This window comes from Erpetoichthys calabaricus, chromosome 4 (genome assembly GCF_900747795.2).
Source record: "Erpetoichthys calabaricus chromosome 4, fErpCal1.3, whole genome shotgun sequence".
Taxonomy (NCBI): Eukaryota; Metazoa; Chordata; class Cladistia; order Polypteriformes; family Polypteridae; genus Erpetoichthys; species Erpetoichthys calabaricus.
The window spans coordinates 289,192,498-289,206,193 of NC_041397.2; the positions used below are offsets into that span (position 1 = coordinate 289,192,498).

Genomic DNA, 13,696 nt, shown 5'->3' on the forward strand with positions numbered 1-13,696 from the left:
TTCTTCATGCTCTCAACAAGGACGACTTCGACAGGAGGATTGAGTTTTCGGAAGCGTGGCTGGCAAGACTGGAGGGGGATCTGGAACTGGCTTGAAATGTGGTGTGGACTGATGAGGCCATTTTCCACACATCTGGCACAGTCAACTGACAAAACTGTGTCTTTTGGTGCGCAGACCACCCCCACATTACCACTGAAGTCGAACACAAGTCCCCGGGAGTGATGGTATGGGCTGGTGTGTCTTATGATGGTATTTTTGGCCCTTATTTCCTTGAAGGAAATGTCACAGGGGACAGGTATGTCAACCTGCTTGTGAATGAGGTCATCCCAGGACCGCAGAACAGACAGAACTTCGACCATATGTAGTGGCAACAGGACGAGCCTCCACCTCACTTTGCAATAAATGTTAGGAACTTCCTTGACCAACTGTTTCCAAACCGGTGGCTAGGACGTCACAGGGCCTGTTGATTGGCCTCCACAGTCGCCTGACCTTACCCCACCAGATTTTTTTCTTTGGAAATATCTTAAGGACAATGTCCACGCGCATCCTATTGAGAGTTTGGAGGATCTTTGCCTGGCGATTGTTGAGGAGTTCGGGAAAGTTCCTCTGCAAATGTGCCGAGAAGCATGTGATGCTGTAGCCAGAAGACTCCGAGCCTGTATCCAACTGAATGGAGGACAAGTGGGACATTACATGGAAAGTCAGTGAATTAATTCAATGTAAGTCCATTTTCGTTTATTACAAGATATTTCAAACAATTCTTTTGTCTTGCATTGTCTTCCTGCATTGCACTAAAAGTTGCATAATTAGATCTGGACCACCCTGTACATTTCCTTATTTAATACTGAATTTTTTTTATACTGAATAAAATATTAAGGAAAATAGTTGCATTTCATGGACAAACTAATGTGATGCATGAACAAACTTAAAGAGTAGAGAGAATGCTAGTGTGAAGTGTGCCGTAACACTTTATTTCAATATAACAATATTTTTTATTTGTCCGGGATAACCGCCAAATATTAAACTTAAACATAGGTGGAGAGCATTGTATAGGTAATTCTGTAGCAGTTTCAACTCTTGTAATGTGTTATATCTATAGAATGATCACAGAAGCACTGCATTTTTACATATCAATTAAGACATATTCATTTTATCAGAAATATAGCATGAAGAAAAAAAACTGCAAAACTCTCACTGATTTTATCTCCACATTCAATTATTTGTTATAAGGCACACATTTATAAAAGGAGACATATGGAAACTAATAAAATAAAATATCCTGCTTAAAGATTTTGAATACCTAACCACATTTTGAAAAAAGCCACCAGGCAACATTTGACACTTAAGTCTTACCGATGTCTTTACAAGCTCTTCCTTTTCAGATCTAAATTGAAAGGATGGCAGGTATAACCTTCAAATATATTCAAAGATTTTTAATAAGATTTTTACGGGGCAAAGAGTAAAATTATTTCTTGTATAGTAAACAATGAAAACTGAAATAAATATTCTGTGTTTAGGCTTATGTTCACTCTGGAAATGGCTACACAGACCAGATCATTCTTGTTAGAGCAGACCACAGGAATTCCTTATTTAGCCATTGACCTCAGAAGTTCTCTATGTGGAAAAACTGGTTTCAAATCAATTCTGACCAAAGTCGTAACTGCACCACATTTTATCTCCCCAAAGATGAGGTCAGTTATTTAGTGAGGACAAGGCAAGTTGCACATACTGTTCCCTACTCTTTAATAACTTTGTGTGAGCAAAAAGTGGGCTTGTGTTATCCTATGAGTAATGTAATCCATGCCAACAATTTATTTTACCAGTCCACTTAAATCACGTTATTTTTGATGTAAGCCACTTTACATCCTATGAATGTTACTAACCAACTAGAAGTTTTTGATGACTGTGAAAAACATAATCTATTAGAAATATGACAACCTATAGCTGACTGAACTTTACTGCCACAGTACAATACTAGAAAAAAGCACAATGTTTCCATAAACCTCCCCCCACCCCCCCTGAACTTTATTATTCAGTAAATGAAACAAATTTTGCTAGTTACTGAAGACTGCCCCACAAAGCCATATCACAGCAGGAGGATGGAAAGGAAAGAAAAAAAAACCCGATTACAAAATCAAAAAAAAAAAAAAAAAAAAATTTATACAAATGTACACTTATGCCATATCAGGTTAACATGTTAGTGCAAGTTTAATTGCAAATTATTGGTATTCCTTGTATTTACCTTGGCTCTGCTTAATAATTCAGCAATAAGTCGAATAGACTCCAGATTTCTTTGAGCAAGTAAAAGTTTCCTTTCTTCAAGTGCAATTTTTTGGTGAAGTTTTTTCTGCTCCTCTGCTTGAATCTTTTTGAATTTTTTAAGACTCCTCTTCTCTTCACGCTCTTTCTGCTTTTGCTCTCTTTTCTTCAGTTTTTCCTCTCTTTTCCTCTCTTTTTCCACCTCTTCCTGCTGTTTCTGACGCCTTCAATAAGACATAAACATGTTTATTTAAAAACAGCATAACACTAACGAAAGATTAATGATAAAAATGTATTTTAAATATTAAAATAGCTGAAATCAATTAGATTTACTCTACAACATGAAAATAAAATGCTTGCACTGCACACTGCAAACAGGTTGGGTCCACAACAATTGAACCCAATTGAATGGAAAAGATCTTTGGCGTGCTTTAATGCTAATATAATGCTGTGTTTAAATAAAGTTAACATCAGAACACACACTGCATTAAAAAATATACATTACATCACAATAACTTTCAAACACATGGGAATTCACTGAATTAACAATTTTGTCAATGAATCAAATAATTACTCAGTTAAGAGTAGTGTCACAGCTGAGAACAGATTTGGCCGATTGTATTCTGGATGACACCTCAGACAATTCTATCTCACCATTAAAGTTTGCATCATCATATGTGTCGCACAAACCACTGTCCTCTGAGCTTACAGTACATATGGAGGGAACCATGAACAATTCGATTAATGAAGAGTCAACAATGAGTGACCGTAAGACTGTTAGCAAGACAACAATGAGTGCTGGGTTATATGAGGACCAGAAATTACTAAACAAAAACAACAAAAGTAGGAAAAAATTTCTCTAAAAAAATATCTTGGAAGGAGACGAGACGTGATTTTCTCAGAGAGACACTTATATGTCCCGCTAGAAACAGATTTAACCACGCCCAGGGCCGGAAATAAAAGACAAAGAGTAGATAACAAAGTAGAACGTCGTAAAGAATTAAAAAATGTTGGCAGGTACACATGCAGAGCAGGTTACAGATAATGAAAGTACGAAAATTCGAAAGTCTCTAAAAAAGGATAGGAAAGATCACATTAGCACAAACAAATGGAAATTATTACTCGGTGAAATAACGGAAAAGCTAAAAGAGATTGAATATATTGTTCGGATTTAAACTTTAAGTGGGAGACTTGTAGATCGTCTAATTTGTGTTGCCAGTGAGAATTAAAAGGTTCCAAAAACGTTGGCGTGGTATCAAGTCCCGTGAGACGGAGATTTTAAACATGAGATTCTTTCAAGTCACGCCCTACTTACAACTATTTTCAAACAAGACCACGGTCATCTAACCTCAGTAGTGTGAATGCTTTTGTCAGATACAGTTCCTGTGCTCTCAGCATGGACAAACATTCGAAAAAGTCTTTTATTTATTAAAGAGAAAGAAACCATATTCACTCACAGGCAGTTTATACGTTGCATTGTCACGATGCAAGTCCAAACACGGAATCAAAATTCAATGCGATCTTGAAGAAAAGTGAATTCCAAATATTGTTTTTACTAAAGTTTAAAGTAAAAGTGAAAATAATGTATATGTAACAATTCCCATGAAAATAATCTGTTTAAATTGTATATCCGGTAAACCAAACCCAGGGGTGAGAGAACGAAGCGAGCAGGTGCCCCTAGTTTAAAAAATATATAAGAATAAATTTAAACATAAGAATAGATTTCTTTTAATAGCTTCAGCATATACCCACAGACGTTAGTGGCAGAACCACAGAATTAACAGTATTTTACTCAAGCCCTAGATGACCAAGGTGGAGAAATTCTCCACTATAAATATATGCATTTTGTGTGTGTATGTAGTTTGTATAGACGGGTGAGAAAAATGTTTAACCTCATGTTTTCATACAGAATAGAGGTGACAAATTTTCTGATATAATAGTGATGTATGTTGACCTCTGCTTAACAGCAATAAAAACTACTAAAAATATCCATGAAAAAAATGCTATGTTACTCTTGTTGTGTAATCCACATGCCAAGTCATTCAGTCATATGCTCACAGTTTCCCAAACACATGTATTTTTTACTTATCGCTTATATATAAAAAAAACCTCCAGAAAATGCTCTTGCGAAATATGATATGAATGAGCATTAGAACAGATTGAGAAAATTCATGAGAACATGTACAGAAATTGCCCAACTCTCTTCCCAAATTATTTTTATATTTTCATTTAAATTTTTGTATGGTAGGATGACTAGAAGCCCAAAGACACCTGGGTGGTAAACATGGGCCTTTTACCGTGAGGCTGCCCGAGTGTCAGGATCAGAGAAAATCCTTCATTGGTTTTAAGAAAACTAGGGCGCTTCGCTCGCCAACCCCCGTGTTTGGTTTTCCAGATACATACTTTTAACATTTTTTTTTCTTTGAATTGTTGCTACTTCATTAGTTTCACTTTTATTTCAGAACTTCTGTAAAAACAATATTTGTAATCATGCCAGTCCCAATATGCTGAAACTTTTTAATGAGGTCAGGACAGGTTTCTCTGTTTAGAATTTCAGCACAGACAAAACGATCTATATCAGCAGTTAATATTTTTTTATTTACAAAGTAAAAAAGTAAGTAGAGTTCTGCATTGGACTCCTGTCTGTAAAGTCATGCTATTTTCCTCTCACAGTTCCAAAAGTACATGGGGTTACCAAGGTGATACCCCTGCTTTTGTCTAGGTTTTTGTACAAGGGCTAGACAGAACGTTTTTGACTCATGGGGTAAATTTAGCTTTTTAAATAAGCAGACAGATAAATATATATACACTAACAAAATAACCAATAAATGCATGTGCGGTAAACTCCGTTTTTGAAATTCTCAAGATTCTTTATTTGTCACATGCATAGTTATACAGGATAACACGCAGTGAAATGCATCCTGATCCGCTTATCACAAACTGTGCAAAGTTAGAAGAACATCAATTAGATTAACAAAAAGTCACAGATTGAAAGATAACAGTATAGTAGAACATAATAAATAAGTATAATTATGTGAATAAAGTACAATTAAGTGTTAAGGTGCAATAGTGTAGTAATTATTGTGCAAAACCAAAGTTAGACTGGTGCATAGTTAAATGAGGCAGTTTGTTTGTTTGCGCTACTGCGATCTTTACTTTCTTTTATATTTTCTAATTTTCCTACTTTCATATCCTTTAACTTTCTCCACGTGTATATAGCGCCTTTTTTTTTTTTTGAGCCTTTCTAATTTCACTGGTTTCATAGTCTCTAACCTGCTCTGCATGTGTTTAGCGCCAACATTTGTAAACGTCATTATGAAGTTCTACTTTGTCATTTTACACATTGTCTTTTAATTCTGAGCCCTACAGTACAATACATAGAACAGAATAAATCCTCAATACAATATAAAAATTCTAGAAGTACGGAGTAGAATTTCACATTAGATGATATCCCATAATATGATTTGGATTTGTTTTAAGTCCTGGAGACCTCATTCATCAAGCTGCCTCCCCCATTTTGCCATGCCACATCTGAAATAGCACTAATCCGATGAAAAGACCCCTCATTCCCACGTCCCTATTCATCAGGGATGACTTTACCTTAGGCAGGCAATCTACAATTTAAAGAGATTGTTATTTTCTTGTGAATTGTTACATATGCATTATTTTCACTTTTACTTTAAAAACTTTTGTAAAAACAATACTTGTCCTTTATTTTCGGCCACGTGCCTGGTTACATCTCTTTCTTCCCAGACGTATAATACTGCTCGTGTTGTGAAGGGTGTTGCGGCTGAACGTACGCTAAGGATATGCCTTTGGATCATTTGCTATCATTTGCTGTCTTTTTGCTGCTTGCTAGCTGCCTCTTCTGCCTGTTGTATGTCATTGTTTTAAGAGCTGGGAACACATGATGCTTGCCTGCCAAAAGCAATCCAACAACTGCTAGCTTAGAGGTCTGTTGACTTGTTTTAAATGATGGCTCACTGCCTGGTCTCGCGTGACATTGTTAAAGCAATACCTGTCTTTTATTACTGGCCCTTACATCTTGCAGGATGTATAACGCTGCTCGCGTTCGGAAGGGGGTGGTGGGTGGTGGGTTATAGCTGCTGTCGCGCTGCCCTTCGATCTCTTTAAAGCCTGTACAGCCGCTGTCCTTTTTGCTACGACCCTGGGACAATCTCTTGGCACCAAGTCTCATGTTTACGGTCCCCGCGAGACGCACCGTGGCAAGTCTCCTTGGTCTCGCGGGTCTTTTAAATGTCTTTCGAGATTATCAGGTATCGTAGCCTTGCATTTGCTTTCCATTCCAGGATTTCCTTTTATATATAGAGAGAAAGGAAACTGACGTATAAAGGTCATCAGGTGTAGTGTACAGACATTACTAAAGGTACACTTTAATGGCATCAAAAAATAAAGTACAAAAAATTCAATTAGGGCTAATTTAATCTTAAGGCACAAAAACTAAACTCAAATTTCTTAAACATACACAAAGAATTCAAACAATTTCTAAAGACTGAAACTTCACCTTGAAATGTGAAACGTACCAAAAAACAGAAGTATGTAACTCTACTGAATTTAAATACTAGAGAAGAATCAATAAGACACTTGACATATTAGTGTAATAAATAATATTTAGCTTAAGAAAACTTAATATTAGTGCAATTGCCAGAAGCTTAAACTGTGATGGGGACAGTCCATCACAGGGCTCACTCATTCACAGTCATGTGGCTGCAATTCAGAATCACCTATTAATATAACGTTCTCATCTTTAGCTGGGGTGAGTGGATGTAACCTTCAGTACCAGCAGGAAAAACCCATAAAGACATAGGTACTCCATGCAAAATTCACAAAGATGACTGACAGTGGGAATTCAAACCTAGGAAACTGGAAATGTGTGGCGACAGCGCTAGTCACAGCACAAATGTGCTCCTTTTTAAGGTACGGAAAGATACTAGAATTTACAAAGTGAGTTGCATGACCAAAGGCAGAGTTGAATGTTAGATATTTCTGATTTACCATTAAGAAATACTGGCCAATTTGTATTTGAAACTCTGGGCCTATGAAGCTAATGTGGATATTTTCATTGGAAAGGTTACTTATAAACGGTGTTGCAGTAGGCTACTTAAAAACTGCATTGTGTTTCTGCTACCTATAGAGCAAGGTATTTGGATGGTGATACAATTGTTATTAGTGTGGTTCTCGGACCAAACACTGAAATTAAACAAATTATAAGAGCTTTTTAGTGCAGACTTTCTGCATTAAAGGTATTAAAAAAAAATAAAACAGGAGAATGGTACAGAAACTGCAGCATCTCTTATGTCGCTGTGTGCCCTGTACATTTCCATCTCTATCCATGCATCCACCACATTTATAAACCAAAAATAATTGGACATTTGACGGCTTAGCTGCTCCTTGGTCAGGTGGACATTATTGCATCATCAATTCATACACAATTAATCTTCTAAGTGTGGTATTTTCATTGTCAATGCGCACCAGTTTTGGTTCATTATGGCTTTACTACAGATTTGGTTTAGCAGTCTTTTTAAAAAGGACAGCAATGATCACAGGTGAAGAAAGAAGAACAAAAAGAAGCCTCAGTTGCTGGATTGAAAGAAATGCTGGGGACCCGTGTGCTTTTATAGAACGGGAATCCCTTCTTAGATTAATTAACATATTGACAGATATATTTGTGCAGAGTGTCATCGAACATCTGAGAAGATTTCAGTGGGGTATGCCGAAAGCCTGGGCTGTATTCTGTCAAGCAAAGATCACTAGTATATACCAAGTCAACTAAGGAAGGCCAAAGGAGGTAGATATTTCAAACTGGTGAGATCTTTACTTTACAATGAGACTCAGATGCTATTCTGTGATTAGCTTCTATTCAATTCATCTGTTTATTTAACAATTTCAACTCAAGTAGTCAATAAATCGTTTTCATAGTTTTTGAATGTAGGGAATGCTACTGGGACTCCTTTGCACCAACAGCGATACACCTGTGTAATGCCTCACTGTGACTTTAAACAGAAGTTTTTCTTTTTATTTTTCTTCCTTTTTATTCATTATGGTGTTCATGTTCACAGCACAGATTGGATGTGTGTACATACACATTTATTTATTTCAAAAGCTTCTGTTAAAAAGCCAAATTTTCCCTGGGGTGGAAATACAGTTCTATTTAATGTGTGGTATACAGTATGGAGTATAAATATGTACATTCATGTTTCTTACGTTTTTTTTTTTTTTTTGGTTTCCTTCACATTGTGGCTTATTTTAGTTTTGTTAGAAAATAAACCTCTAATATTTATCATTCAGTTGTCATTTTTTGATTATGTAGAAGTTCTGAAATAAACATAAAATTTCATTTGTTTATAGTTTCTGTCTTCTACCTAAAATAGTGGGAAAATTGTGACAGGTAAGGGAGCTAAAAAAAGGGCTTAAAGCCCCCCCCCCCCCTTTCCTTAGTCTCCTTTTTTGATCAAGAGGGATTACCCTGATGCAGGCTACGACCTGGAAGTGAGAAAATGTTGTAAATTAAGTGTTCTTTCTTTAAAGGAACAACAATTACCTTTCTTCTTCCCTTGCCCGTTCTTCTTCCTCTTTCTCCCTTCTTTTCTGTTCTTCTCTCTGGCGCTCAAGTTGCTGAAGTTTTAACCTCTCAAGTTGACGCTTCTTTACTGCTATTTCACTAAGGTGCTTAGTGGTGTCAAAGGTGACCTAGAACAGCACAGAACTGAATTTAACCATGCATCAACTTACTGACACAACATTAGTCCAGCGTATTATGTTTTAGTTATGGACTTTAGCAAGTGAAACATGCTACAATAGAATGCCAGAAGTGAGATGGAGGCCTGCTGACCAAGGCCACAAGAATCACAACTCTACTTATTTGCTGGCACCAAAGACCCTTAACCAGAGTTTTTTATTTTACTTGATGATAGCTGTCAACCGTCTCTTTGTTTTGCTAGCTTCCCGCTATATTATTGCTTGTTTAACTAGATACAGTAAATATATAAATATGAACTTTACAGTTGAAATATTTTATATCTACGATCCTGTTATTTGTAAAGATCGAAATTGTTTGCATTGACTCCACAGACTTAATGTAGCTAAGATGAAAACAAGAGACAAGGAAGTGTAGATACAAGTACTGCTCTGATTGATCGACTGCCAATCTAAAATTGCCAATTTTTGCTCTAAATCACTCAATCAGTAATTAGTAAATTGGCAGATCTCAAAAAACAATTCTTAGAATCAGCTTTTTTAAACTTTATGGTAATTTAGTTGTAGTACTACTTTACACTAAGTGTTACAGTACTTGAGGAGGCTGCCAGAACATCCACTAAACACAGGTTGAGAACCAGACCATTGGCTTTTAAATTAAAGATAGTAGATTAATAAACTGAGAAAATGGAATTTGAGAAGTTATTCTGTACATGGAGGGGAATGGCAGACGAATATGTTGTCCAGCTGAATTTGAAATGGAGGAAACAGAGACTCATCGTTCATAGAATTGAAAAAGAGACGCTCTTTTAAAGAGGGCCTTTTGTTCTGTATGTTAATTAAAACAGACTGTTTGCTACAGCAAATTTTTAATAATAATAAAAAAAAAAAATCAGATAAAACAACCATTTCACTTTGTTACTCAGTAAGCAATAAGCTTGTTAGCTTAAGAGCCAAATTTGTCTATTTAACCCCTAAACATGTAAATCAAGTTGGCCTTGTCTCTTCTTGGTAATCATCCTATGAACATTTTATTTGAATAGTGGGCTGTAATTATGATACATTTAGGATAGACAATTATTATTTCCAATCACCTTATGATTAACAATTGTTAATTTAAGAAGGTGTACTTTTATCATTAAAACCATTTCCAATTTAAATTAAAGGCGATGTCTGCTTCCTATCACTAGAATTACAAAGGATCATCTAGTGATCAGCAGAACAAACAAGAACATAGTTTTGAGTATTTTTTTAATACATTTTTAACAACCAACTCTGCATGTTAAATGGTCTGATTAGTAATGATATAAAGATCATTAAAGTACCTCTGAAGTCTTTAAAGTGGGGGGGTTTCAAGACACTTGCCACAAACTGACTCTTACAATAACATAAAAGTGACCATGACACAGCGTTTGATTTATACACCAACTTTAAGCATTACTATATGGTATCTGATATTGCTGCCCAAGAATTGAGTGCACACACCATTATTATTTTACTCTAAAGGACTAGGGGTTGGGCTGTTTAAACTTTAGTATGCTATTTTAAGGTCATCTGTATCATCAAACTGCTTTCCTCCTAGAATTACTGTTGTATTTCTCCTAAGTTATCTCCAGCATCTGACGGGTAATATCACCTGTCAATTTTACTTCAATTTTCATTTCTATGTATGGTCCTCTGTAAGTTGGCCTGTCAAAGAAGAGACTAATGGTAATATAATAAATGATGGCAACAGAAAACAAGACATTACAGATGTGTGACTTTCAAATCTCATCAGAAGATGAAAGGAAATGGCCATTACCAAAATTACCACTGTGAAAAAGCCTGGTGAATTACTATCTAAAACTGCATGGAATAACACAAAATGCAGACTACCACACAAAAGTGAATACATCATTTTTTTAATCTAAGTATAGATCGACATATTTACAGATTAAGATCCCACCTTATACTTACCTTAATGTTGCAAGCTAAGGCTTTTCCATCTTCTCCTTTAAACATTAGCTTCATTCCTCTTAGGGCATCCATTGCTTTCACAAATCCTATATACTCCTGATATTGTATATAGGCCTCAAAATTTAAGTGGCCTCCAAAGCTAAATGTATGGAAATTTTTGTCCATCATCTCTTCCCTGTATGGGTCGAGCATAGGAATATCAATATTGCGAATCTTCCCAAAAGTTTCAAATACTGTTTTAAGTATTGCCTCACATGGCTTTTCAGAGTTGGAATCTTTTGACGCAAACCACTTACACGGTAGTCCTTCTAAATGAATAGTGTCTGGTCGCTCTCCTGGAACAGTCTCATTCATGTCTTTAGCATCTCTAAAGAACGAATCCCAGTCATGTCTGGTAGGAAAATCCATTTTATACTCTGCAGCTCTAACTTTTAAAATATCAGAGAATCCACTAAGCTTTATTGTCTTTCCATCAAGCTTTGCCAAAAAGGTTTTCACCACACTCTTATTTTCAACCTCCCCTTCAAAACGAATAAATTCCATAGTGCTTTTAGAGATGCGAAGGGTGGAGAACTGTTCTGGATGAACCATTGCTTTCAGTCTTTCCATAACTTCCCAGTTTGAAATTGATTTGCCAGGCTGCTTTAGCTGGGGGAGGGCCACACTTACTGTTAGTTTAGCAATGGGTTTCAAATAAAGGCCCTGGGAAGCACAGAGCTTCACAGCTTCAGATGTGTCGTGAACAATTGTTGTAGTCATCCTGCCAACAAAGGCCTGGGATCTGTTTGGAAAAAAAATAAATCGATTTAAACAAATAATAAACAGGAGGAATGGGTATGCTTGCTCAGTTTTATTTAGAATTCATAAGCAGATATTTGAAGGCTAACCAGCTGCTCTTTTTTTTAGTGGTGGAGAGTGCGTGATGACTTTTGTGGAATATTAAATACTTCCTTAACACTAGAATTACAAGAGTCTATGAAAAAAATTGTAGATCCTGCACACCTTAAAACCATTCTCACCTCTCTTTTGTCTTCTAAATGTGCCGATTAAGACAATCAGCAAAAAGCCGGCTATTCCATCCTCCACCATCGCAAAACGTTCACTAAGTTTTCTCAGCTCATGCCTTGTTTGATTATCTGGGAGTGACTGAACTGGAGTTTTAGAGTGGAAATAATAGATCATTATTTGGAACACACGCATTTCATGTGTGTTCCGTTTCTACAGTAATCTGTGTAAACACATTGTTAAAACAAACATTTTCATATTTTAGTAATAAATGTTACAAAATGTAGGCATAAACTATAGAATGTGTGAAGCCTGACGGCCAAACATCAAATACACACTTTCACAAAAGGTTCAAGGATGTAACAACACTTTCTGTGGCGTAACGCTGAGATTTGCTGACTTAGAGCATGGTAGCCCTGCCGCGCCGTAGAGACCTGAGTTCGATTCCCCGCTGGGTAGGAAGTGTTTTCTTTTTTCTTTGTAACCTCAAACAGACATAAAATTTATAAATTGGTATGCACTGTAAATCGTTAAGTTTAAAATGTCGATCGCGGTTATTTCTGTTGATTAATTCATGCTTTTTTACTTAGAGTCAGAACAGGAGCTTATTCAGCTTCTGATCTGACTCTTAAGTAACAGCGCCAGTATAAATCACTCCCAATCTGATGCTGTTTGTTTTCAAATAATATTGCATTACTTCGACAATGTTTTCTGATTGGTACTATTCGCGTCATAAAATGATTTCTTCAAAACGTCACATATATTTGTTTTGAGATAATGAATAGAGCTGCAAATTACAGGTGCTTGTTCAGTGCAATAGGAACCATAGCACAGACAGTTGTGTACAATGCAACAAGTACACATGTCGTAAATGTAGGAAGGGCACTCCTTGGGTGAGCTATAGCGCGTCTTTATGTGAAAACAGCAGTGTCAGATGGGGTAGGGAAGGATCCTGAACGCGACTGAGAATGAAAAGTGAATAAAAAAAAACAGAAAAAAAACAAAGCTAACTTTTACAAATATCATAAATTACACCGGCTGTTACAGACTGAAATCAAATGTATCTTTTTATTCTAAAATAGTAAAAATAAGAGCAGTTCATTTCTCAAAAGAGAGTCGTGCAGGATTGAACTCGTTACCTTTTGATTCCCAGTCAGCAACTGATACTGTTGCGCCACGGGGCCGTTGTAGTAACTGAGTGTCACTGTACACTAAGGCGGCTTTTTTTTTTCCTGCAGTTATATTTTTGAATAAAAGCGCACTTGTTCTGTTATATTTGTACCTTTTGTGAAAGTGTTTCTTTGATATTTAGACTTCAGGCTTCATACATTATATAGTTTATGCCTCCATTTTGTCATTTACTACTAGAATATGAAAAATGTTTCTGTTTTAAAAATGTGTTTACACAGATTACTGTAGAAATGGAACACACATGAAATGCGTGTGTTCCAAATAACGATCTATTATTTCCACTTTAAAACTCCACTTCACTCCCAGATAATCAATCAAGGCATGAGCCTGGAGAAGTTCGTGCACGTTCTAAGTCGGTGGAGGGATGGAATAGTCGGCTGTTTGCAGCTCGTGTTTATCTGCACATTTAGATGACAAAAGATGATGGCGGAGAGGTGCAAACGGATTTAAGAAGTGATTTAAGGTGGGACGGATCTACGAGTTTTTTTGTAGGCTTTGGTAATTCTAGTGTTAAAGATTGGTAATAGTTGACAAGACAACAACATGTTATTTCTCCAAGGATGGCAAA

General features: G+C 36.3%; 1 protein-coding gene across 2 annotated transcripts in view; it reads right to left on the reverse strand.

The window, feature by feature from the left end:
- Window positions 1-13,696, reverse strand: part of akap17a (A kinase (PRKA) anchor protein 17A) — a 38,901-nt gene that overhangs the window by 11,189 nt on the left and 14,016 nt on the right. For both annotated transcript variants that reach the window (XM_028800890.2, XM_051927219.1), the window contains 3 exons: window positions 10,933-11,713; window positions 8,822-8,970; window positions 2,243-2,483 (listed from right to left, as the gene is read on the reverse strand). In XM_028800890.2, the coding sequence (XP_028656723.1) occupies window positions 2,243-2,483; window positions 8,822-8,970; window positions 10,933-11,713 (1,171 nt within the window). The remainder of the gene's footprint in view (window positions 1-2,242; window positions 2,484-8,821; window positions 8,971-10,932; window positions 11,714-13,696) is intronic.